This window comes from Malaclemys terrapin, chromosome 24 (assembly GCF_027887155.1).
Source record: "Malaclemys terrapin pileata isolate rMalTer1 chromosome 24, rMalTer1.hap1, whole genome shotgun sequence".
Taxonomy (NCBI): Eukaryota; Metazoa; Chordata; order Testudines; family Emydidae; genus Malaclemys; species Malaclemys terrapin.
In genome coordinates, this window is record NC_071528.1 from 1,332,236 (window position 1) to 1,356,968 (window position 24,733).

The following is a 24,733-nucleotide window of genomic DNA, read 5'->3' on the forward strand; positions in this document are numbered from 1 at the left end:
TGGCCCTGTGTGTGGAACTGGAAGCATTCAGAGAATGCTCCCATGGAGGTTCTGAATTTAAATCTCTTATCTAGAAGACTAATATTATCCTCCAGGACTGCTCTCCTGCCTTTCCCTATGTCACTGGTACCTATATGTACCATGACCACTGGCATCTCCCCAGTACTGCACATAAATCTGTCTAGATGTCTCATGAGATCCCCAACCTTCACACCCAGCAGACAATTCGGTTCTCCCAGTCATCGCAAACCGAGCTATCTATTTTTCTAACAACTGAATCCCCCATTACTATTGCCTGGCTCTTCCTAGTAACTGGGGTTCCTTCCCACAGAGGGGTGTCCTCAGTGCGAGAGGATACCACGACAACATCAGGAAGGAGGGTCCCAACTATGGGATTGTTTCCCTCTGCCTCAACCCGATATTCTTCTTCCCCAAGACTTTCATCCTCCTCAACAGCACAGAGGCTGCCAGACTGGGGGTGGGACCAGCTCTGCTGTGTCTTGGAAAGTTTTCTCTGTGTCTCCCTTAGCTCCCTCCAGTTCAGCCACTCTGGCCTCAAGAGCCTGTATTGTGTCTCTGAGAGCCAGGAGCTCCTTGCACTAAGTGCACACATACGCCCCCTGCCCACAAGGCAGGTCATTGTATATGCTGCAGTCAGTGCCATAAACTGGATAACCCCACTCTGCTGCTGGACTTCTGCCTGCATTATTGTTACTTTTGCAGTGTTCACTGAATGAATCACTAGCTGTGAACTTGCTGCCCTGCTCCAGGCATTAGTGACTCATCGTCTGCATGGCCTTGTGTTTGTAATGACCATCAGCTCCAGTGAAGGACGCTGAGTGATCTCTGGAGATGGGCTTCGTTAACAAGCCCTATAGCAGGGACAGCATGGGCACTGTCTGGGCCAGTATCCTGTAACACTGCCTGCCAGAGTGCATCAGCCCTTCCGGGGGGGGGGGGGGGGGAAGGCACCTGTGGGCTGAGAGGGGCGTTCATGCTCCATGGCTCCAGCCAGCCCTGGCTCTCCCTGCTGACACTGCCGACAAGGGTCCACAATGCCAGTGGGCCAGGTGGTGTTTGTGCTGGGGACACAGGGAGTTGGGCCATCTATATGAATGTTGGTGAAAGACAACAGTGGGGCATGGATTCTCCTTGTGCTCTGCCTGCTGCTGCCCTTGGCCTTCCAGGCCTCTGCCCTTAGCACCTGAAGACAGCACTAGGCTATGAACAATCCACCCATCAACTGCTTCAAAGCAGCTTCCTCCAAGGAAGAACAATTAGTAAGTCCTCTTAATTAGACAACAAGTCCATATCTGCCCAGGGATGCTGGGTCAATTCCTGGACTTCCTTCCTTCCACTATCAGCCTCCCAAACACACTTGCAGTTCCGACATGTCCCACTGGCCAGGTGTGCCCCCAGCACAGACAACCTCAGTGTGAGAGACCTACCACAGCCTGCCTCATCAGAGCCATCGGAGCAGTCGGCTCGGCCGTCACACTCAGGATTCTCTTTCCATACACACTGGCTATTCTGACAAGCAAATACATTTCCATGGCAACTGCCTGCAGGAACAGAAAGGTGGTGGTTAACCTGGCCCCTCCAGACTAAACAGTCTTCCAGAGCCCCCCACCAGGGACTGCAGATCCAGAGCCTCTCTCTGCAAGGCCCCATCCCCTGGTGCAGGACTCATTCTAAGCTTGTTCTGCAGAGAACAAAGCCTGGAGCTGGTGACAGAGGTTGGGCACATCCCCAAATACATGGTGAAAAAGTCCACGACTGGACCCTCATGGAGAATGGAGAGAAAGTGTTTCTGGGCAAACTGGCTTCCCAGCCCTTCCCTGTTGCTAATGGTAACTACATAAAACGTCCATCCCCCCAGCCTCTTTCCCTGCAGCCACAGGAGACATTGCACCAGCATGAACAGGTGTGAACCCCATTGGAGCTGAAAGTAGCAGCTGTTACACCAGGGCTGCCCTTGGCTCTCTGTCAGCCTGTTGTGACTGCACATGCATTTTGGTAGCTGAACCAGGGCTGGGTCTGTGCCAAGACCCTGGAGCCACCCCATCCTCTGGGAAAATTCAGACTTCAGACCCGGATTGGGACTGGCACATCACAGCCAGATCCATCTCTGTAACTGGACCTGAGGCCTGCGCTCCCCTGGCTCAGGGACCAGAGAAAAGGAAAGGCACCGCTGTACTGTGCATGAATATGAATTATTGTTGGGCCAAACCATGTTACAAACTCAGAACAAAGCTACAGCGTCGATGGTCTTCAAAGCTCCAATCTCCAGAGCAGAAGGGAGCAGGGAAATGGCTCTTCTAGCCCTGACTGTGAGTATGGCTGGATCCTCCTGAGTGATCCAGCTGGAATGGGCTAATCCTGGGAGGGTTCTGCTCCTTGGGAGGATGCAGGCCTCTGGGTATGAGCAGACAAGGCACTGATCCAGGGAGAACTCATACCTGATTTCAATCCGATTCCATACAGAGACGCCCCGCTTGGCCCTGTAACACAATAGAGAGATAGGGAGGATGAGAGGATGCAGTAATTCTAGGCTCACAGGTCCAAGTATCTTCCAGCGTGGGGTTGGCTACTGGCACAAGATACTGGGATTAGTATTGAGATGCTCATCTTTTCAGCTCTCACAAGTGTAGCAGCCACCATCCTGGCCACCTGAGCCCTCCAGCTCTGAATGCCTGAGCCTCCAAAGCTTGAGCTAAAGAACCAGGCTCTGCAGCTGTAACAGACTTCTGTCCTTGGTGGATCAGATACAGGGGGCTCACAACACACATTGACCAGTGGGCCACCAGCTCACCAGGGCAGCGTTGAGGAACTCTGACATCTTAGGATGAGTCCAGTGACTCTCCATGGCTATTTCTCCAGTCAGTGACAGCCAAGAACTAACACCTCTCAGCCCTGAGCCTGGTGAGAGGGGCTTCCAGCTCTGATGATAGCTGGAGATGACCTCTCTGAGCACAGCCAGGTGCACTCCAGCGTGCCCCATGCTTTCCTCTTCAGACACCCCCAGGCCTGCGTGGAGAGAAGCAGGGGAGCAGTGAAAATACTGAAATGAAATCTTTGCTAGAAATCTTTCCAGGAGGCTGGAGGTCACCTGCAGCCAAACCCCAGCTGGGAGACATGCCCTCCCCTATGTAATAGAATGTTAAACTATATTATACTGTTCGGCCACTAGGTGGTACTATGTGTAACATGCTTTACTTAAACTCACAATAGCCATTGTTGACAATATATTAAAGATCAAACAACTCTGGTGTATCTCTATATCATGGAAGCTCTGTAGCCAGTCCTGGTACAGAAGCCTGACCTGCTAGTAGCAGCCCAGCAACCTGTCATGTACAAGGAATACAGGTCATGGTGTCAGAAGTAAACTAGTGCTAGAGGACAATAGAAACAGAAGGAAAACAGCAACAAAAGTTGCAGAGGGAAGGAAAAAAAGCAATAAAGTTTGCAGGATCTCATCAACATGTCACTCCCCAATGTCCCAGAGAACTTCAGATTTGAGACACCTTCGGAATGGAGAGACTGGAAGCAGTATTTTGCAAGTTTTCTCATTGCTACTAAACTCCACCAGGAAACTGGTGATATTCAGGTATCTTCTTTAATTTATACTATGGGGAAGCAGGCAGAATGTATGTTTAAATCTTTTATCTTTACTGAAGACAGTCACAAAGATGACTGTAAAAGGGTTCTGGCTTTGTTGCAGATGCATAAAGTATGTTTGATGCATACTTTAGACCTCAGAGAAACATGGTTTCTGAAAGAGCATGTTTTTACCAGAGTTTTATAAGAACTCTGCATGCATTGGCTGAAAACTGTGATTTTGGGACTGCACAACAAGGAAATATCAGAGACAGGCTGTTTATTGGGTTAACAGACCAAAGCTTCTCACAGCAACTACAATTAAAGACAGACTTAAATCTGCCCACAGCTTTACAGAAAGCAAAGCATTCTGAACTAGTCAAACAGTAAACCAAAAGGCAGGAGCAACTTGAAAAACCTGAAACTAAGTTAGAAGCTCAAGTTCTAAACAGACACAGCAGAGTGCTAAAAGTGATTACTATAAAAGCCCTGAGGCTATGAGGGAGTTCCTGGTTAATGACAAATCTTTCCAGACTAAATGCACAAGATGTGGAAAAATTCATAGTTCAACAGATGTTTGTTTAGTCAAAGATGAAAGGTTTAATAACTGCACAAAATATGGACATTTTGCAGCTGTTTGCCATACCCAGGCAGTCAGGGAGTTGACTAATATTACAGATGTTTCTGGGATCAATCATGTGTGATGACATTGGGATCGGATACAGAGGGACCTAGACAAATTAGAGGATTGGGCCAAAAAAAACCTGATGAGGTTCAACAAGGACAAGTGCAGAGTCCTGCACTTAGGACAGAAGAATCCCATGCACTGCTACAGACTAGGGACCGAATGGCTAGGTAGCAGTTCTGCAGAAAAGGACCTAGGGGTCACAGTGGACGAGAAGCTGGATATGAGTCAACAGTGTGCTCTTGTTGCCAAGAAGGCTAATGGCATTTTGGGCTGTACAAGTAGGGGCATTGCCAGCAGATCGAGGAACGTGATCGTTCCCCTTTATTCGACATTGGTGAGGCCTCATCTGGAATACTGTGTCCAGTTTTGGGCCCCACACTACAAGAAGGATGTGGAAAAATTGGAAAGAGTGCAGCGGAGGGCAACAAAAATGATTAGGGGTCTGGAGCACATGACTTATGAGGAGAGGGTGAGGGAACTGGGATTGTTTAGTCTCCAGAAGAGAAGAATGAGGGGGGATTTGATAGCAGCCTTCAACTACCTGAAGGGGGGTTCCAAAGAGGATGGAGCTCGGCTGTTCTCAGTGGTGGCAGATGACAGAACAAGGAGCAATGGTCTCAAGTTGCAGTGGGGGAGGTCCAGGTTGGATATTAGGAAACACTATTTTTCACTAGGAGGGTGGTGAAGCACTGGAATGCATTACCTAGGGAGGTGGTGGAGTCTCCTTCCTTGGAGGTTTTTAAGGCCCGATTTGACAAAGCCCTGGCTAGGATGATTTAGTTGGGAATTGGTCCTGCTTTGAGCAGGGGGTTGGACTAGATGACCTCTTGAGGTCCCTTCCAACCCTGATATTCTATGATTCTATGATTCTATGACACAGAGCCTGCCTGGAAACTGAAACTGAATATTCATGCAAAGACTATTGACTTTAAAGTGGACTCGGAAGCAGCTGTGACCATCATCTCAGAAAGGACTTAAAATCACCTTCAACCCTTCCCAGAGCTGAAATCACCTTGACTAGCTCTGGAGGTATCTGAACTGCATGGGCCAGTTCACCAGAAACACAACTTGCAAAGACAAAAACTTTGCATTCAGAATGCATGTGACCAAAGGATCAAAGACCAATGACTTTCTCAGCTGCACTGTGGCAGACAGAATGGGCCTAATGAGAAAGGTGGAAGAATTTGATGGAGTATTTGGTGATATTGGAGTTTTGAAAGGCGCTCCAGTACAAATAACCTGAAGAGACAATGCTGAATAATACAGTGTACAAACACCTCTACCAAAAAGACCTTGGAAGAGACTAGCTGCAGATTTATGTGAATTCAGAGGACATCGTTACCTGGTCACAGTGGACTATTTTTCCAGGTATATAAATAATGTACTTGAAAGACATAACATATCACAGTGTTATCGAGAAACTGAAGTGCACTTTTGCTCATTTCAGTATTGCTGAACAATTAGTGATGGACAACGGACCACAATTCACTGCAGCAAGATTTAAATAATTCCAAATAAAATATGATTTTGATCATATTACTAGAAGCCCACTTTACCCACAAGCGAAGAGAGAGGATGAGAGAGCTATACAGACAGCCAAGAAAATCCTACAGCAGCAAGATCCATTCTTTGCTGTTCCGAATTACATATCAACACCAATAGCAGGTACTGGATACACTCCAGCACAACTCCTGTTGGGGAGACAGCTCAGAACAAGAATCCAACTTTGGACAAGAATCTATCTTCAAAGTGGTCAGACATGAAGAGAGTAGCCAAATCAGGTAAAAAGGCTGAACACTTTTACTTTTACAACAGATGTCACTCATTTAGGGAACTGATTGGTCTAGAACCTAGTGACTGTGTTCATGTCAAATTGGATGGAGAAAGGGTGGACAATTTCAACTGTCGTAAAGAAAAAGAATTCAGCGTCCAGATCATGTGATTGTGACAGACAGTGGAGAGTGAGTTCCTCAGAAAGAACAATCAATCAACAGAGGGAATTCTACAGATGGAAGATGCAGAACAGAAAGATGACTCAAAGCTTCCAAACTGACCACAGCCAGTCATCACAACTAAATGGTTCTGCTTTCAGGATGTGTATCTAGAAAACCAGTACAATTCAGAGACACTTAACAGACAATCCATACTGCACTTTAAAGACAGTGTGATAGTGTAAATATTGTAAATGGTAGGAATGTAGAACTTAAAGAGGGAGGAGTGATAGACTGTTAAACTGTATTATACTGTTCGACCACAAGATGGTGCCATGTGTTAGATACCTTAAGCTCACAACAACCATTGTTGGCCGTACATTAAACGATCTCAGAGCGAACACATCTCTGGCGTATCTTGATATAACGGAAGCTCTGTAGTCAGTTCATATCCGGCCTGCTAGTAGCAGCCCTGCAACCTATTGTGTACAAGGGGTAAATGATACCTTGCTAGCATAGGCGGTGAGCTATATGGGCCCATGGTGCTCATGCTCCATCAATACTTAGGAATGTGGGCCTGGCTCCACCAATGTTTGGGCTTATCGTGCTTTGGGGGGGCACTGTGCTTTATGGGGACGCGGGGTCCAGGGCGGCCTCGGGGGGGTTAGCGGGCGGCCTGGAACCGGCAGCAGCAGGCAACCCGGCCCCAGCCCATCCTGCTCCACTCCCTCCCCACCCCCATTCCACCCCTTTCCCCAAGCCCCCGTCCCGCCTCTTTCTGGCTTCTGCCCCTGAGTGACACCAGGAGCTGGCGGGGTGGAGTGGAGCGGAGTGGGCTGGGGCTGGGTCACTCGCTGCTGCCGGCACCAGGCTCCCTGCTAACTCCCTAGGCCACCCTGGACCCGTGTCCCTGTGAACCGCGGGCCCCCCCCAAGCATGGAACCCAGGGCGATTGCCCCGGTCTGTCCTATGGACATTCTGGGCACCACCAAAAATTATACAAACCTGGTGTCCATGGCTCTGGTGATGACTTTCCCTTGCAACCCCCCAGGCTGCCCTGGACCCCATGTCCCCCTGAAGCACAGGGCCCCCCCAAAGCACGATAAGCACAGGGTTTCGGGCGGTTGCCCTAATCCATCCTATGGATGTACTGGGCACCACCTAAACCTGGCGCCCATGTTTGCTAGTCAATCCATTGGAGCCAACCAGAGCTAGAGTCTCCCAGGGAGATTGAATTGGGCTTTAAAAACCAAACTGAGATAAAGCTAAAGCCCTGAGGTGATTGGTCTAATCCAGAAAATTGTTTGTGGCTTTGCTAAGTGCAGCCCTTGCCTGTTATCAGCCTCTGCTCAGGTTACTTCTCTCTGGCGACAGACCCTGCCTGAGAAGGGAACCTTTTGTGCCTCTTGGCAGGGACAGGAGATGCTTACCTGTGAGAGAGGCCGAGGCGATGGTCCCATAGGTGGCCAGCGGGATGCCCTGCTCCCTCAGTGCTGCAGCCAGCCCATATCTGAGCACCTCTTCCTCCACACTGGAGCTTAAAGGCCAGGGAGCCTGAGGGCTGAAGTGCAGCCGGAAATGGACAATCACACTGGAGTTCCCATTCCTGCTGGAGGAAAAGACTCACTGAGCACATTTCCTTAGGACAGTGCAAGGATGAGCTGTGATCACAGGCCTGTCCTCCCTGTTAGGATATAGATATTCAGGCCTGTCTGTAAAGGCCTATACTTTAAGAATTTAGGTGTATTCTTATCACTTAGCTAGTTATAGAAGTATAAGAGAAATAATCAAAATCACTCTTTGTATGTGTAAGGGACAGTCTGAGGCCTGGTTCTTAGGCTAAGGCCTTTGGCGAAGCAACAGAGGCAGCAATAAGCTGAGAAGTGAACGGTCACATCCTCACATCCCAAACTAGTCACATGGAAATAAGGTGCTATTGGGCTGTTAGGAACACAATCCTGTCCTGATATTCCTATCACCTCCAGAGAAAGGGAAGAGCCTAGAAGATGTAAAAGGAAACTTAGTTTGATTGGATCCTGTCTGGTAAGAACTCACTTATCAATAGACACAGCTGGAAAACCCTTATGTCTGTATAGATGTAGTTGTGAAATTCTTACTTCTGTATTGTTTTGTATGTTTATTTGCATGGTCTCTGTCTGGTGCTATAATTGTTTCTGTCTGCTGTATAATTAATTTTGTTGGGTGTAAACTAATTAAGGTGGTGGAATATAATTGGTTAAATAACCATGTTTCAGTATGTTAGGATTGGTTAGTTAAATTTCAGTAAAATGATTGGTTAAGATATAGCTAAGCAGAACTCAAGTTTTACTATATAGTCTGCAGTCAGTCAGGAAGTAAGGGGGGAATGGGAACAGGGAATGGGGGTGGGGAAATTGGAATCATGGTTTGCTAAGGCGGGAATGGGAACAGAGAATGGGAACAGGGATGGCTCTGTGGTGTCAGAGCTGGGAAGGGGGACACTGAGGAAGGAAACTGGAATCATGCTTGCTGGAAGTTCACCCCAATAAACATCAAATTGTTTGCACCTTTGGACTTCGGGTATTGTTGCTCTCTGTTCATGCGAAAAGGATCAGGGAAGTGAGAGGGTGAAGGAATAAGCCCCCTAACACTCCCTCCACCCGCCCTTGGCCCCAAACCACAGTGCTCCTGGAGGAGCCTGTGGGTAGATGCCAACCTATTTGCTCAGTAATAAAACTTCAGGGTTTCCACACTGATTCTGGTCTGGAGGGTTCAGAATGGGCCTGTCGCTGGCTTTAAAAAGATTAATGAAAAATATTGATAATTAAAATGTTTATCACAAATGTTATTGAAAATCTAATCTACAAAATGAACCACATTTTGTTTTACCAAAAAAATCAGTTTTTGTCAAAAAAATCATGACAACCATTTTAATCACATTTTTATAAGGATTAAAAATACTCAACATTTTTTGAAAAAAAATCCAAGAGTTGGCAAAAGGCCACATTTTGACAAAAAATAAATAAATCCCCCCCCCCGCCCCCCAAAGATAGTGACCAGAAGTCAATCCAGGCCAGACTCATGGAGCCGCAGTACTCCATGGCTGGCTGTGGGGGGCCACAGAGCAGCACACACTCACCTGTACTCCAGGACAGCGCAGCCAACACAGCTCCCTTCCAGCGGAGAGCCTTGGAAGCTGGTTAGAAACTACAAGACAAAGAAGAGTGAGGCCAGCAATCACTGGCTCAGATTTTCTTTAAGCAAAACGCCCTGGGGAGAAGAAATCAGGGCTGGGGAACCTTGGGGAGCTGTGTCTGAGAAGTGAGTCTGAGTTCCTGAGCCCGCCGCCCCCCATGCCCTGGGCAATTTAACCGCCTTGCCAGCTAGCTCCAGAGAACTATTTTCACAAAACTGTTTTTCCAGTTGAAAACCAGCCTGTACACAAGAAGTAGAACCACTCGGGGGTGCCACCAGAAATTTTTCCCTTGGTACGCACTGTCAATCCCTTTAGAGAGATCCCCACTGCAGCTGCTAGTCCCAGTGTCTCGCTTGCCTTCCAGCATGGCCCAAATATGGGCAGTGTCCCTCCCCGTCCCTGAGAAGGGACACAAGCTGCTGGAAGCAAAGGGAAGCTGGGTAGGCCCTCGGGGGGAACCCTGGTGCAGGAGCCGGCTCCATGGTAGCGGCAAGGAGGAGCAGCGCTGACCACCCCACTGCCCAGTGTGCTCACTCAGGTTTGGCCCCACAGCCCCTCCATTGACAAACCTAGCAGCACTGTGCATGGGGCTTTAAATAAATTAAAAATTTTAAATTAATGGAGATAGCCTATCTCCTAGAGCTGGAAGGGACCCTGAAAGGTCATTGAGTCCAGCCCCCTGCCTTCACTAGCAAGACTAAGTACTGATTTTGCCCCAGATTCCCTAAGTGGCCCTCTCAGGGATTGAACTCACAACCCTGGGTTTAGCAGGCCAACGCTCAAACCACTGAGCTATCCCTCCCCCCATTGCAATGCTATTCACTCTATTTTGGCCCCTCTGCCCCTCCATCGTGCTGTGGGGCCAAAAGCTGAGTGGGCAGGCAAGGGATAGCTCAGTGGTTTGAGCATTGGCCTGCTAAACCCAGGGTTGTGGATTCAATCTTTGAGGGGGCCACTTAGGGATCTGGGGCAAAAATCTGTCAGGGGCTTGGTCCTGCTTTGAGCAGGGGGTTGGACTAGATGACCTCCTGAGGTCCCTTCCAACCCCGATATTCTATGAACAATGTGTATGGCTGTGGGTGCCACTGGAACCACCATCTCACCTGCCCCCAAAAGCTGGTCTGGCCTTAGCTGTCTTTTAGCCAAGTGTTCTTAGCTTTGAGTAGGCATGTTCCACTCCCCCATCTGCTCCCGTCCTCAGTCTCTGTTTGCTTTTCTCTGTGCCATTTCCCTCCGATTTGTGCAGTTATGCAGGATGCCACAAGCATGGCAGCATCACCTTCCCCATTCCTCCAGCAGAATCACCCACCTCCCCTTTCTGCTGCCTCCCACCGCCTCTTCTTTGCAGGGCAGGAACCCAAGACTGTTCCAGGTATGTCAGGACAGCCCAAGCCCACAATATCAGCCCCTCAGCCCTTTCCCAGGTGCCAGGAATGTTGCAGATGATTGCTGAGCAGGTTGCCTGCTCACCTGAGGCTGTACGGTGTCACTGCTGCAGCTCAGTGCATTTCCCAGAGCATGAGACTCCTGTGGTTTTCAAAAGTGTCTCTGAAGTATGGACTCCTCTACCACCATCACTCGTTGGGTCACCTCAGACAGATGCTAATGGCAGGGGGCTCTCTGGGACCCCTGGCCAATGTCAGAGGAACAACCCACTCCTTGCACCATTTTTCTTTTACTTCTAATATTCCCATGACCCCATAGCATGGCCACTGCATCCTTTGAGCTGACGAAATCAGGATGGGGCTGTCCTTGGAGCTCCAGGTGTCTCTTTAAACCACTAGAGGAGCCAGTGCTGTGTGATGAGAGACTCCCAGCCTCCCTCTCCAGGGATTGCTTCCTGCTGATTTGGGGCCACAGCTGTGCAATGCACAGGCAGCCGGGACTTTCATTGCAAGTTCTGGATACCCATGGAAGAATCCAACTCACCAGCCTTTCCAGAGTGGGGGTCAACATCCTGGAGTAGTCCGAGTTCTCCCTTTGTAAACTGCTGTCATATGCAATTCCTTTCAGTTCCACGGTGTGCTCAAAGCTGAGCTCTTGTGCAGAGCAATAAGCTGCAGACAGAGGTCAAGAGTGCCACAAGGGAGACAAGTAAAGGAGACTTGGAAGCTGACAACATCTAGGGGACTGGACCAGCTTCTAAGCTTTGGAAATCACCCATTTAAAAAAAAAAGATTATCCGTCTCCCATCTTCCTTGTGCCTCTTTGATTTTGTGCTCTCCCTACAGCACACATCTCCCCTGATCTCCCATTCGCATCTTGGAAGCTCCATGCAGACAGGAAGAGCAAAATGCCAGAGATGGGATTCCCCATGTGGATATAAGACGAGAATTTTACCCTGAGTCTTTATCTAATTTGAATGTCGAAAGTGTGAAGTTTTATTAGTGCTGGAGGAGTTCTCAGCGTTCAAGGCAGCAAAGGGCCTAGAAACAATATAGTTTAGTTCATTGAAAAACATTAGTGATATTCTTGGTAATCCCAGCTCTAGTCACACGACAGGGTCTCAGACAACTGGACTGTGCTTAGCAACTGGAATAAACATATTGTTATTGGGATAAGCAGAGAGTAGAAAAAGAAACCAAGAAGTAGCCATTAAGATTTTATTTTCATCATCCTAGAGCTGCTTTTTGTTTCCTGCAGGGGCAGGAAATATTCAGTGGCGTGTGGAGCCCTGCAACAATCTCGCACTTACAGTCCCAGTGTCACAGCAGGTCGCAATACAGCAAACCATCCCGCAGCTGCAGCCCGGAACATGCTCACTGAGCGAAGAACTTTGCTGGGCGATCAAGCCCTCCTGAATGTGAGAGCATTGCAGTGAGCTCATCCACAACTCTGGGCTTGGGAATTAGCACCAAAAGGTCATGCAGAGGATGTGGCTTTGTGGCAGCATTTGAATGCAGAGGTGGGCTTGGAGGGGTCAGCCGGCAAAGAAGCTGAGGGAGGGAGCCCCAGGCGCAAGGGACAGCAGCTAGAAGAGGGTGTGTAAAGGGCAGAGGGAGAGGAGAACTAAAGGACCATCTTGAGAGAGGCCCCCCTAGATGATGGGAGAAGGAATAGGAGGAAAGGAGAGTGGGGCAGAGTCGGGGTGGCATTGTGCAGGACCTTGGAGGTAGAGATGAGAGATTGAAAGGATTCATAAAGTGAGAGGAGGCCATACCCCATCACAGAGGGAAGGGGAAGGGCATCACTGTTTGGTGTCCTCACCAGAAGACTTCCCCTATCTCCCTGCTCTTTCTTCTACCTCTCCTTGTCCCCTGTGATGGCAGCCATCCTTGGCCAGAGAGGACTGAGTGGGAGCTCATCAGTGCCTTGCTTTGCTGTTGAGAAACAGAAAACTCTCCCATCCAGATCTCATAAGTTCAGTGAAGATCTGGAAAAGCATCTAACTCCTGGCTGAGTATCTGAGCTGAACCCAAACATCCTGTCTTTTGAGGTTCACCTGCCATAGGAGAACAGGCCTGGGACACTGGCACTGATTGCCCAGCCTGTTATTCACAGACAGTTTTTCCTTTGTAGCTTATAAACAGTAAGAGCAGATCCAACTGCAAACTTACCCATTAGAATGCCCAGGGAAAGGAGAGCAAAGCCACCCACGAGTACAGTCGCGATGGTTACCTTACAGCAGGTGCTGTGTGCCGCCAATCTCACCCTCTCTATGTCTGCTGCTGGCTTTAGAGCTAGGTCCGTTTGTTCCATGCTTTCAAAACAACTCTACAGGTGACCTAGGTGTTTGAAAAGAAGGAGTGGGCATGTTGGGATAACATGTAAGATCTCAGATATGTTCATGTCAAGATGCCCAACTCAGGTGTTACCAGTCAGGAAGAGCATCACACATGAGCAAAGAACTTTGCTGGGCGATCAAGCCCTCCTGAATGCGAGAGCATTGCAGTGAGCTCATCCACAACTCTGGGCTTGGGAATTAGCACCAAAAGGCCATGCAGAGGATGTGGCTTTGTGGCAGCATTTGAATGCAGAGGTGGGCTTGGAGGGGTCAGCTGGCAAAGAAGCAGAGGGAGGGAGCTCTCAAGTGATGAGTGATGAGACATGAGGTCTCATCACTTCCCCAGAACATGTGTCATGTTATGAGCCAAGGGCTCTTTTACTAGATCAGGCTTACAGGGTCTGAGACATCGATCACTCGGGTCACCTCACTGGCCAGGCACCAGTGGCCAGTACCATCGTTTCCCCATGCTGTTGCAGTGATTAGAGAGCTAGGATGGGAAACTCCTCGACACAACAAAACCCAGCTTGGATTTTCTCCCCAAACTCAAACATGTGGGTAACTCCTTTGACCCATCACATGGTATTGGTATGTGCTCTGTGCTTTGGGTTCCAGTATGGACGGCAAGTGAATGGCTGCAACACCAAGCAATATGGAGGCAATATTTCCAGACTGGCTGGAAAGCTCATGGCAACCTGTGCTGTGGAGTTTCTAGACCAGATTTCTGCAGACCCAAGATGTTTGGATAGTTCAGCTCAGAAACCACCTCTTTGGGTTCTTCATTGAACCAACTCCCCAAGGCTTTGGAGGTTCACTGCTTGCTATGAGGAACCCCTTGTGTTTTCTGCTGTGGCCTTGCAGGTTCCATCTCATTGTTACGTTCATGTTTTGCTCTGATCATTCCCTGAGCCCCTCTTCTTACACTAGTTCAAGCATAGTTCTGCTCTGAAAAGTCACTGTGCAAAAGTATCATCAATGGTAGAGCTGAGCAAATCCTGGGCTCTGAGGGTCAAGCTGAGCTCTTTCTGGCTCATTCATCACCTGCAAAAGAGACTCTGCAATCAGACAACTTTGCTAACTGCCCTGTTGATGCTGCCCAAGCAGTAATGGACTCCAGCTCGTTCTCTCTGAGCTGGGATGACCCTGCCGAGCTAACAGGAATCCAAAGGTGTAGAGAGTTTGTCTATTCTGAGCTAGGGGCCAGTCTTACACAGTTTCTCTTCACGCACACAGCCTATTTTTCTCATCTGCACATGATCTCCAAGCCTGTGAGAGCAGCTACCGCACCACTGACTGTCCTTCTTAGCAGTGTAAGATGTGCCATTAGCATAGCAGTACACAGGGATGGCTGCCCTGCTCATGTCCAGGATCCACACTGGCATGAGGCTAGTTAGCCATGGTTGCCAGCTCATCTCAAAGCAGGTTCTGAGCTCTGTCACTTTAGCAAAGACAAAGGACCTGGGTTGTTCTCTCTCTGTCTCTTTTTTTAAACTCATGTTTATTGAAGTAGCTTAGAGAACTGTGTCTTTATCTCCTGTCAATGTGACTAACTGGATGGCTTTCTGACTTGGATGTTGTTCTAAAAGATCTGTTCTACTTCAGCCACAAGTTACTGGGCTCCATACAGGAACATAAGAACGGCCATACTGGGTCAGACCAATGGTTCATCTAGGATCCTGTTTTCCGGCAGTGGCCAATACCAGATGGTTCAGAGGGAATGAACTGGACAGGGCAATTATTGAGTGATCCATTCCCTGTCATCCAGTCACAGCTTCTGACAGTCAGAGGCTAGGGACACCGAGAGCACAAGGCTGCGTCCCTGCCCATCCTGGCTAATAGTCATTGATGGACCTGTCCTCCATGAACTGATCTAATTCTTTTTTGAACACTGTTATAGTTTTGGCCTTCACAATATCCCTGGCAATGAGTTCCATAGGTTGATTGTGTGTTGTATGAAAAAATATCTCCTTATGTTTGTTTTAAACCTGCTGCCTATTAATTTCATTGGGTGACCCCTGGTTCTTGTGTTATGGGAAGGAGTAAATAACACTTCCTTATTCGCTTTCTCCACACCCATTTTTGATTGTATAGACCTCTAGCATATCCCCCCTTAGTCATCTCTTTTATAAACTGAACAGTCCCAGTATTTTTAATCTCTACTCAAAGGGAAGCTGTTCCATACTTCTAACCATTTCTGTGGGCCTTCTCTGGACCTTCTCTGGACTTTTTCCAATTCTAATATCTTTTTTGAGATGGGGTGACCAGAACTGCATGCAGTATTCAAGGTGTGGGCATACCATGGATTTATATAGTGGGATTATACTTTTTATCTTATTATCCATCCCTTTCCTAATGGTCCCTAACATTCTGTTCGCTTTTTTGATTGCCACTGCACATTGAGTGGATGTTTTCAGAGAACTATCCATGGTGACTCCAAGATCTCTTTCTTGAGTAGAGACAGCTAATTTAGATCCCATCATTTTGTATGTATAGTTTGGATTATGTTTTCCAATGTGCATTACTTTGCATTTATCAACATTGAATTTCATCTCTTCATCTCATTTAAATGGTCCTGAGTTATATTCTAAAGCACAAGCCCTTGAGGGGGCTTGATCAGTCTTTCAGGTCATGTTCTCACTTCCATTGAGTTTCCATGTGGAGGTCCCTGTGAAGGCGGCTCAGCCTGACAGAGTACGTGCAGGTCCCAGATCCTCTCTCTGTTGTGTTGGGAAATACTGAAGATGAACCTGATACCTCCAGAGAAATCTTTTTGGAGTTTCCACTAGGTGGGACCTGGGTGTTTCTGCCGAGTTCTGAACAGTTCTAAAAGTCTGAGAGCTCTTGATCCACACTTTGTTCCCTGTTCCAGTCCAGGCCCTGCTTTTGTTCTGTGCCAAACATGGAAGTTTTGTTGCTGCCGAATGTTTATTCCAGCATCCCAGTCTCAAAATTCCTTCAGGTCAGGCCACTTCGGTGTGCCACAGGTGAAAGCGTTCTTAGTCTTTGTTCCATCAGAAGTTTTGCTGGAGATAGTCGCAATGCAAGCAGTGTTGACCAACATGCCAGGAGTGCTTTATATGGGTCCACTGATTTTTGAAGAAGTCTTTTTAAAGTCTGCACTGCTGTCTCCACCTCCCTGTTGCTCTGGGAGTAATGTGGACTGTAAAATCAAAGTCCTGTGCAAATGCTAGGAATGTTTCAGAGATAAACAGAGGCCTATTATCAGTTATGAGAACTTAAGAAATTCCATGTCTTGCAAATGCTGACTTCAGTTTCTGGATGACCTGTGCCAATGAAGTTTGTGTAAGTACAGCCAAGTCAATATATCTGGAGAAGTAACAGATTACTATAAGGTATGTGTGTCCTTTCCGGAAAAACAAATCGGTTGCACCCGCTGCCAAGTTCTGTCAGGTAGCTTTGTAGAGAGTAATGGTTCTGGTGATTGTTTTTTTCCTTGTTGCGTACCTCGCAGCCCTCTGCTAAGATCTGAATTTGCCTGCTCAGACTGGCCACCATATGTTGTGCTCATGCCCTGCACTTGCTTATGCCTTGGTGCCCATCACTGAATTGGAGAGCATCTCTTTCTGAAGTACTGCAGAGATAAGAATTAGCCGTAATTTCAGAAGCAGGACATCAGCCATGTGGAGGTCATTGCGGTCCTGCCAATATGTAGGAGGCCTGTTGCAAGTTACTCCTTTGACCCTGGCACCCTGCCCTCTTTGGCAGAGTTGAGTCAGTTTCTGGCAAGTCTCATCCTTTAGCTGGTTTTCTCTAATTTGCTGAAGTCGCTTGGCAGATACTGGAATAGCTGCCAGAACAAGCTCAATGTAGCCTGACATCTTTCTTTAAAGCTTTTTCTTTGTCCATTGGTGGCTGATCAACTGGGGCTATAGATAGTCTGCTGCTTTCCCTAGTATGACAGGTTTCAGAGTAGCAGCCGTGTTAGTCTGTATCCGCAAAAAGAAGAACAGGAGTACTTGTGGCACCTTAGAGACTAACGAATTTATTAGAGCATAAGCTTTCGTGGGCTACAGCCCACTTCTTCGGATGCATATGCTTATGTTCAAATACATTTGTTAGTCTCTAAGGTGCCACAAGTACTCCTGTTCTTCTTTTGGAAATGTTTTGGTACATATGCCAAATGGAAGATGATTGAAACAGTACCTTCCAAATGGGGTGATTAATGTAGTTAATGGTACAGCTTCTTTAGCAAGGGCGATTTACCAAAAGCCTGCTGTAGCATCTAATTTTAAGAAGAAGGGGATAGGGATGCAGCATGGGGCTGTGAGAGTGAAGGGAGTCACTGATGCCACAGATTTACTTTGAACTCCCCGTCAGCTTTCCTAGCCCCGTGATCCATCTCCCGTACAATTTGCTTTTTGCCATTATACAATCCAGTTTCTCTGTTAGGTGTGGCCCTTGTATTGCTAGCATCACTAGTAGGGGAGTTGTCAGTCTGTGCTTACATATATTATTTTTGAATACCTTGCCATCCTTTCTCCAGTTTCCCAAGGAACTGGCAACAAACATCCAATGTATTGGCATTAGCCCCATGAAGAATCTTATTTGGTCTTTGCAGATCCCCATCCTAGGATCAGTTATAATCTTTTTTTGGAATTGCAGTGACTGCTGCCCCAGTATCGATTTTAAATTTAAAGTTTTGGCCATTTAGGTTCATGCTTGTGTACCAAGGTCTTTTCTGGTCTATTGAGGATATAGTCGCTAGAATTGTGGCCCCATTGTCATATGATGAAAATATTCCCTTTTGGCTTGTTTACACTACTCTGGGTGACTGGCGGCCACAAAATGTCCCATATTTTGTGGCCGCCCTTTCATAAATTTGGCACTTTCTTAGATAATATTCTGTCTGCCTATGAAATGGGCATCAAAAGCCTCTATTCTGTTGGTGTATTCCTTCTTTTCCTCATCAGTGAGGGGTAGGGTACATAGGATGTCATCAGCAGCATTGCCCATGGCAAATATCAGGGCATTTGCCTGGTATTTTTGTGCTTTCTCTGTTAAACCAGAAGTCATCTGGCATTGTTCAAGTCTCTGGATCCAGCAAAGCCAGCTGCCTGACTTGCCAAAAATAAAACTCTCTAACAGAGCCAATTGCCCCAGGGGCTCCACTGCTGTGCTGTGCCTCCTTCCTGCAGCTGGTTTCACAGGTTTGTTCCCTGCCTGTATGCTTTTCTCACTCACTCACTGCTCCAGCAGTCTGGGGTCTCCCTTCACTCCTTTAGAGAGACAGATTCACACACTGCTGACACCGTGTAGTGTGAGGAAATAGACACAAAGTAAAGCCGCAACTAGAGAACTCCCTAAGCAGGAAGTTCCCACATTTATTAAGCTCTCCACTGCAGCACATCCTGGTCTGCTCTGACAACTGGGGAGAACCAGGGACTCCATGACCCCTCCACACTGTGCAGCATATTTGTTCCCTGACCTCCTATGACATTGCCTCCCCCAGTCCAGCCCCATCAGGTTAGTGCTATTGGTGTATATGACACAGCCCCAAATGTTCAGCATTCCTTATTTTGTTGCAAATATTGGGTGTTGGCCTCAAGTGACCATGTGGCAGAAGCTGTTGGGGAAGCTAGAGGTTTTGGCAGAGGACAGGTGTTTGCATCCTGGAAGGAGCAGAGGTGTTGGATAACAGGAAGTGTCTGGTTTCATGCCCCCTTCTGGACTGGAGGGAGTTGACTTCCCACGTGGGGAAAGGGAGTGTGTGCTCCTCATTCCAAGTTCAGCGTCCCTGACTGCAACTTTCTGTCCCACTGCGCCAAAGTCTGCTACTATCTCCAGAAGTAAGAGAGAAATGCAATAATGTGAAGTTTCTGCTGAATTGATTAGCACTGAAATAGTCAATGCTGATGCTTAAGTTGCCATCAGCCTTCAGTGCTTGCACCTAATTTAAAATGTCTGGGGCAGTTCTCCTTTCTTTGAGCTGTTGTTTCAGATTGCCTGCAGACTCAGGCAGACATCATAGCCTCATTTACATTCAGCTCACATTTTGAAACAGACGGGCTATAGATTTAATTAAACCTAACTAGGGAGATATTGACAGAGTGCTAGCAGCTCCTTCAATTAAAATCATGGCTGATAAAGTTTGCAGATGGCACAAATTAGTGGAGTGGTAAAGAATGACAAGGATAGGTCAGTTCTACCGAATGATCTGGACCCCTTGGCAGACTAGTCTTATTTGAACACTGTGTACAAGAAAGGGCATGCAGAGTGGAAGTCAGGAGATGGTATTACTTCTGGCCATCACTGGATACTGTGCCTGCACTTCAGAAAGGATGTTAAGAAATGGGAAAGGGTCAGAGCAGAGAATGATTACAGGAAGAAACTTACACTCAATATATTTAGCTTATCAAGGAGAACTGTTAAGAGGTGACTTGATCATGGTCTACTCCACGTACCTACACGGGGAGGAGACTTCTGATAGCAGAGGGCTCCTTCACCTGGCAGAAAAAGTCATAATAAGACCCAGTGGCTGGAAGCTGAAGCCAGACAAATTCCAACTAGAAATAAGGCACCAATTTTCAATAGTGAGGGTAACCAACCATTGCAACAACTTAACCAGGGTTGTGATAGATTCTGGAAAATCACTAGAAATCTTTATATCGAGACTGGGTGTATCTTTCTAAAAAATCTGCTCTAGCGTAACTATAAGCTTCAGGCTGAATGCAGGAATCCCTGGGTGAGACTCTGGCCTGTGCTATGCAGGAGGTCAGGTTGGAGAATTTCAGTAAATTAAGCTTTGCAGAGTTAAATAAACAGCTACAGAGTTTAAATTACATTAAGAGCCAAAGGACACTTAAAAAGAGATTACAGAGAACTACAGGGATGGCAGCAGCTAAAGAGACGGAAAGAGAAATTGTATGGAAACATTGTTAGGTGAACAGAGGGGTGTGAAAGGGAGTAGAGAGAAGTTCTGGTGCACGACTGGAGTCACTGGAGGTGCATTGGAATGGGGACTTCTCGATGCGGTTCCTATTTATTTACCACTGGTACATTTAGACAGCAGTGCTCTGAAACAAGGTGCATGGGGAGCTGGGACTTGAAGAGGCCAAAGAGGAGGGAGTTACAGCTTTCATAGATTTTCAGGCCAGAAGGATGCATCAGAGGGAGTGCCTGCTGTTGGCCAACCACGACTCTGCTGAGGCCTGCCTCAGTTTCTCCTTCACTCACAGCCTCTTAATAAAATGATTCACACAGGCCAAATATTCAAAACATTCTGCCTTTTGGGATACAGATGAAATTAATAGGCAGCAGTTTTAAAACAAACAAAAGGAAGTATTTCTTCACACAATGCAGTCAACCCATGGAACTCTTTGCCAGAGGATCTTCTGAAGGCCAAGACTATAACAGGGTTCAAAAAAAGAACTAGATAAATTCATGGAGGATAGGTCCAGGATGGGTAGGGATAGTTTCACTAGTCTCTGTTTGCCAGAAGCTGGGAATGGGTGACAGGGGATGGATCAAATTGATGATTGCCTGTTCTGTTCATTCCCTCTGATAGATAATAAGACAAAAAATATCATAATGCCAGTATATAAATCCATGGTATGCCCACATGTTGAATACTGCATGCTGATGTGGTTGCCCTCTCTCAAAAAAGATATTAGAATTGGAAAAGGTTCAGAGAAGGGCAACAAAAATTATTAGGAGTATGGAACAGCTTCCATATGAGGCAAGATTAAAAAGACTTGGACTGTTCAACCTGGAAAAGAGACGACTAAAGGGGGATCTGATAGAGGTCTATAAAATCATGACTGGTGTGGAGAAAGTATATAAGGAAGTGTTATTTACTCCTTCTCATAACACAAGAACTAGGGATCACCCAATGAAATTAAGAGGCAGCAGGTTTAAAACAAAATAAAGTAGTATTTCTTCACACAATGCACAGTGAACTTGTGGAACTCATTGCCAGGGAATGTTGTGAAGGCCAAAACTATAAGAGTGTTCAAAAAAGAACTAGATAAGTTCATGCGGATAGGTCCATCAATGGCTATTAGCCAAGATGGTCAGGGACATAGGCCCATGCTCTGGCTGTCTCTCACCTCTCACTGTCAGAAGATGGGAGTGGGCGACAGGGGATGGATCACTCGATGTCCTGCTGAAGCGCCTGGCATTGGCCACTGTTGGAAGACAGGATACTGGGCTAAAAGGACCATTGGTCTGACACTGTGTGGCTGGTCTTATGTTCTTAAGAGGGAACAAAGTAGAGTAAATAGTTTTAATTGTTGTGTGCAGTGTTATAGCTGTGCTGGTGCCAGGATATCAGAGACAAGGTGGGTGAGGGAATATCCTTTATTGGACCAATTTCTGTTGGGGAGAGAGACAAGCTTTTGAGCTACACAGAGCTCTTCTTCAGGTCTGAGTGTCACAGCCAAATACAAGATCCAATAGACAGAATAGGTGCTAACTCCTTATGCTAAATGAAGGGACCATTCAAGGTGAAGTGGCCCATTAATACCCCCGTAGTCATTAGGCCAAAAATAATAATAATAAATAAATAAATAATTGGGGTGGGGGGGAGTAGTGGGTTACAGATTGTTGTAATAAACCATAAATCCAGTGTCTCTGTTCAGTCCATGATGTTTAGTTGTGAATTTAAGCTCCGAGGCTCATCTTTTGAAAGTGGTGTGCAGGTTTCCTTTGAGGATGAGGACTAATTAGACACTAAAAATCATGGTCATAATAAAGACACCGGATTTATGACTTATTACAACAATCTGTAACCCACTAACCCCCCTTTTTATACTATGACTAAAGAGGTGTTAATGGGCCACTTCACCTCAAACAGTCACTTACAATATGTGCTAACTCCTTATGCTAAACTGTCTGTTGACATTTTGAGTACTTTTCCCAGGTTGGAGGAAGAGCTCGGTGTAGCTCCAAAGCTGGTCTCTCTCACCAAGAGAAGTTGGTCCAATAAAAGCTATCACCTCCCCCACCTTGTCTCTCTAAATAGTTTTAAGGAATCTGAAGTTTATTTTGAATTGTTGTGTGTCTACATTTGTTTGCAATTTAAGTTTTAATTCTTTATTACACAGAAAGTGAGCTGTGGAGTGGTTATAGATTTCCTGGTCCTCCAGCGTTACCAGAGAGGACTAGAAGGAGCTTAATAAATGTGGGAACTTCCTGGTTAGGAGTTTTCTAGTTGCTGCTTTAAATTTGGCTCTTTGTGTCTATGTCCTCACACTATACACAGGACATGGGGTTCTGTAGGGTTACCATATTCAAACATTTAAAAAAGAGGACACTCCATGGGGTCCCGGTCCCGCCCCCGGCCCCGCACCAACTCTGCCCCTTCCCCGCCCCCGGCCCCACCCCAAACCCACCCCTTCCCCGCCCCCATTCCAACCCCTTCCCCAAAGTCCCTGCCCCAACTCTGCCCCCTTCTCTGAGCACCCCGCATTCCCCCTCCTCCCTCCCTCTCTGATCTTGGTTGGGGGTTACTAAGTGCTTCCCTGCTCCCCACTTGCCCTGCAGCCCCTGCACCCCCCCTGCTCCTGCAGCCTCTGTGCCCCCTGCTCCCCACTGGCCCTGCAGCCCCTGCACCCCCCCGCCCCTGCAGCCTCTGCGCCCCCCACCTGCCCTGCCCCTGCGTCCTCCTGCAGCCTCTATGCCCCTGCCTGCCCGCCCTGCTCCTCCTCACCCTGCAGCCTCTGCACCCCCCCGCCTGCCCTGCCCCCCTGACGCCTCTATGCCCCTGCCTGCCCTGCTCCTCCTCGCCCTGCAGCCCCTGCACCCCTCTGCCCCTGCAGCCTCTGTGGCCCCTGCTCCCCACTCGCCCTGCAGCCCCTGCACCCCCCCGGCCCTGCAGCCTCTGTGCCCCCGTCTGCCTTGCCCCTGCGTCCCCCTGCCCCTGCAGCCTCTATGCCCCTGCCTGCTCTGCTCCTCCTCACCCTGCAGCCTCTGCACCCCCACGCCTGCCCTGCCCCTGCGCCCCCCTGCCCCTGCCTGCCCTGCTCCTCCTCGCCCTGAAGCTCCTGCACCCCCCCGCCCCTGCAGCCTCTGTGGCCCCTGCTCCCCACTCGCCCTGCAGCCCCTGCACCCCCTCGCCCCTGCAGCCTCTGTGCCCCGTCTGCCCTGCCCCTGCGTCCCCCTGCCCCTGCAGCCTCTATGCCCCTGCCTGCTCTGCTCCTCCTCGCCCTGCAGCCTCTGCACCCCCCGGCTTGCCCTACTCCCCCGCTCCCCCGGCAGCCTCTGCCTGGCGAGGGCTTCGGATGCTCAGCGGCGACCGGGGCAGCGTGCGTCCCTGCAGCCCCAGCACATGCGGCACTCCCTGCTCCGCGCTGCAGCCTCCTTCCTGCCGCGCAGGGTGATGGGGCCGCAGGAAGGGTCCCCCAGTGGCCGGGGAGTCCCCGCCCATGAGGGAAGCTAGAGCCACTGGCTGAGCCCGGCCTCCCCGTGGTCCTGCGGGCTCGGCTGGGGCGCGCGGTCCGCCCGGCCTCCGGGGGCAGCAGCGGCCCCTCCGCCGCCTTCTGTGGCTGTGCCCCCCCGTCCCCACCCGAGCTCGCTACAATGTAGCCGGGTGGCTGGGCTGCGCTGCGGACCCGGCGGGTCGTGCTGGGGCCGGGCGGACCCTGGCTTATGATGCCTTCCTAGTTCCCCGGACATGTCCGGCTTTTTGGCAATTCCCCCCGGACGGGGATTTGAGTACCAAAAAGCCAGACATGTCCGGGGAAATCCGGACGTATGGTAACCCTAGGTTCTGCTTAGCGATAAACTTCATCTGTTTGCCCTCCTGCCCCAGCTATCCATGCTTTAGGGTCTGTTTCTCTAGACCCACATGTTCAGCTGGTTTGGAGTGACTGCTTGAAAAATCCAGAAAAAACCACCCTGAACAGGGAGCAAAGACAGACAGTTGATAGGAGACACTAAAGCAAAGCTCCAACAAAGAAAAGCCAGTGGAAGAATCCACATAATTACAGCTGAGTGTTCCAGCTGGAAAGAACATTTTTAATAACTGTCCTTTCCTTAGTCATCAGGTAGATGACTGGTACAATATAAATAACTGATTTGACCCCAGGACCTTCACGCACCTGGTTCTTGCCTTTGATACAGAAACCACTGCAAGGCTTCAAAATTAAGGGATAATCATGTGATCTGTCATGCCATTGCTCTGGACTAGGTAACTGTGAGCCAGGAGCACAAAGATTCTTGTCTTTTCAAAGCTGTTGTCTGTGTGAGATGCCCACTCAGGAGGCAAATTGGGACCAGGCTGACGAGCCAGTTCTAGCCAAGTACAGTCATTAGAGAATTGTTCTTCTGTGTCCAAACTGGCACACCTGGCCAGCTGCCACATGCCCCACTCCTCCTTGACCACAATAGAGTCCTTTTATTTTAAAGGAGAAAATATAAGTCTCATCGGCATTAGCATCAAGATGTTCTCAGCATGTGGTTTGGGGACAGGGGAGACACTTCAGGCCCTAGGATGAAAGCCAATGGGCTAATGCTGCTCCACTTCTCATTCACAAACTTGGGGGCTGCTCCTTCTTGCTCGGAATCTATCATGAGCTCCCTCTGACTTCCACAGGGGCAGATAAATGAATTATGCCCCAGATTGTTCCCAATGTTTTGCAAACCAGGAGTCGCCATTAAAA

General features: G+C 48.3%; 1 protein-coding gene across 2 annotated transcripts in view; it reads right to left on the reverse strand.

The window, feature by feature from the left end:
- Positions 1–24,733, reverse strand: part of TMPRSS9 (transmembrane serine protease 9) — a 99,107-nt gene that overhangs the window by 37,294 nt on the left and 37,080 nt on the right. The window contains exons 2-7 of one of the 2 annotated variants that reach the window (XM_054013304.1): positions 12,949–13,116; positions 11,321–11,448; positions 9,335–9,402; positions 7,647–7,822; positions 2,460–2,501; positions 1,449–1,562 (exon numbers count right to left, since the gene is read on the reverse strand). In XM_054013304.1, coding sequence (XP_053869279.1) covers positions 1,449–1,562; positions 2,460–2,501; positions 7,647–7,822; positions 9,335–9,402; positions 11,321–11,448; positions 12,949–13,090 — 670 coding nt within the window. In that variant the 5' untranslated portion in view covers positions 13,091–13,116. Of the gene's footprint in view, positions 1–1,448; positions 1,563–2,459; positions 2,502–7,646; positions 7,823–9,334; positions 9,403–11,320; positions 11,449–12,948; positions 13,117–24,733 lie in introns of those variants that run through there. The other variant, XM_054013305.1, reaches the window with a different exon arrangement.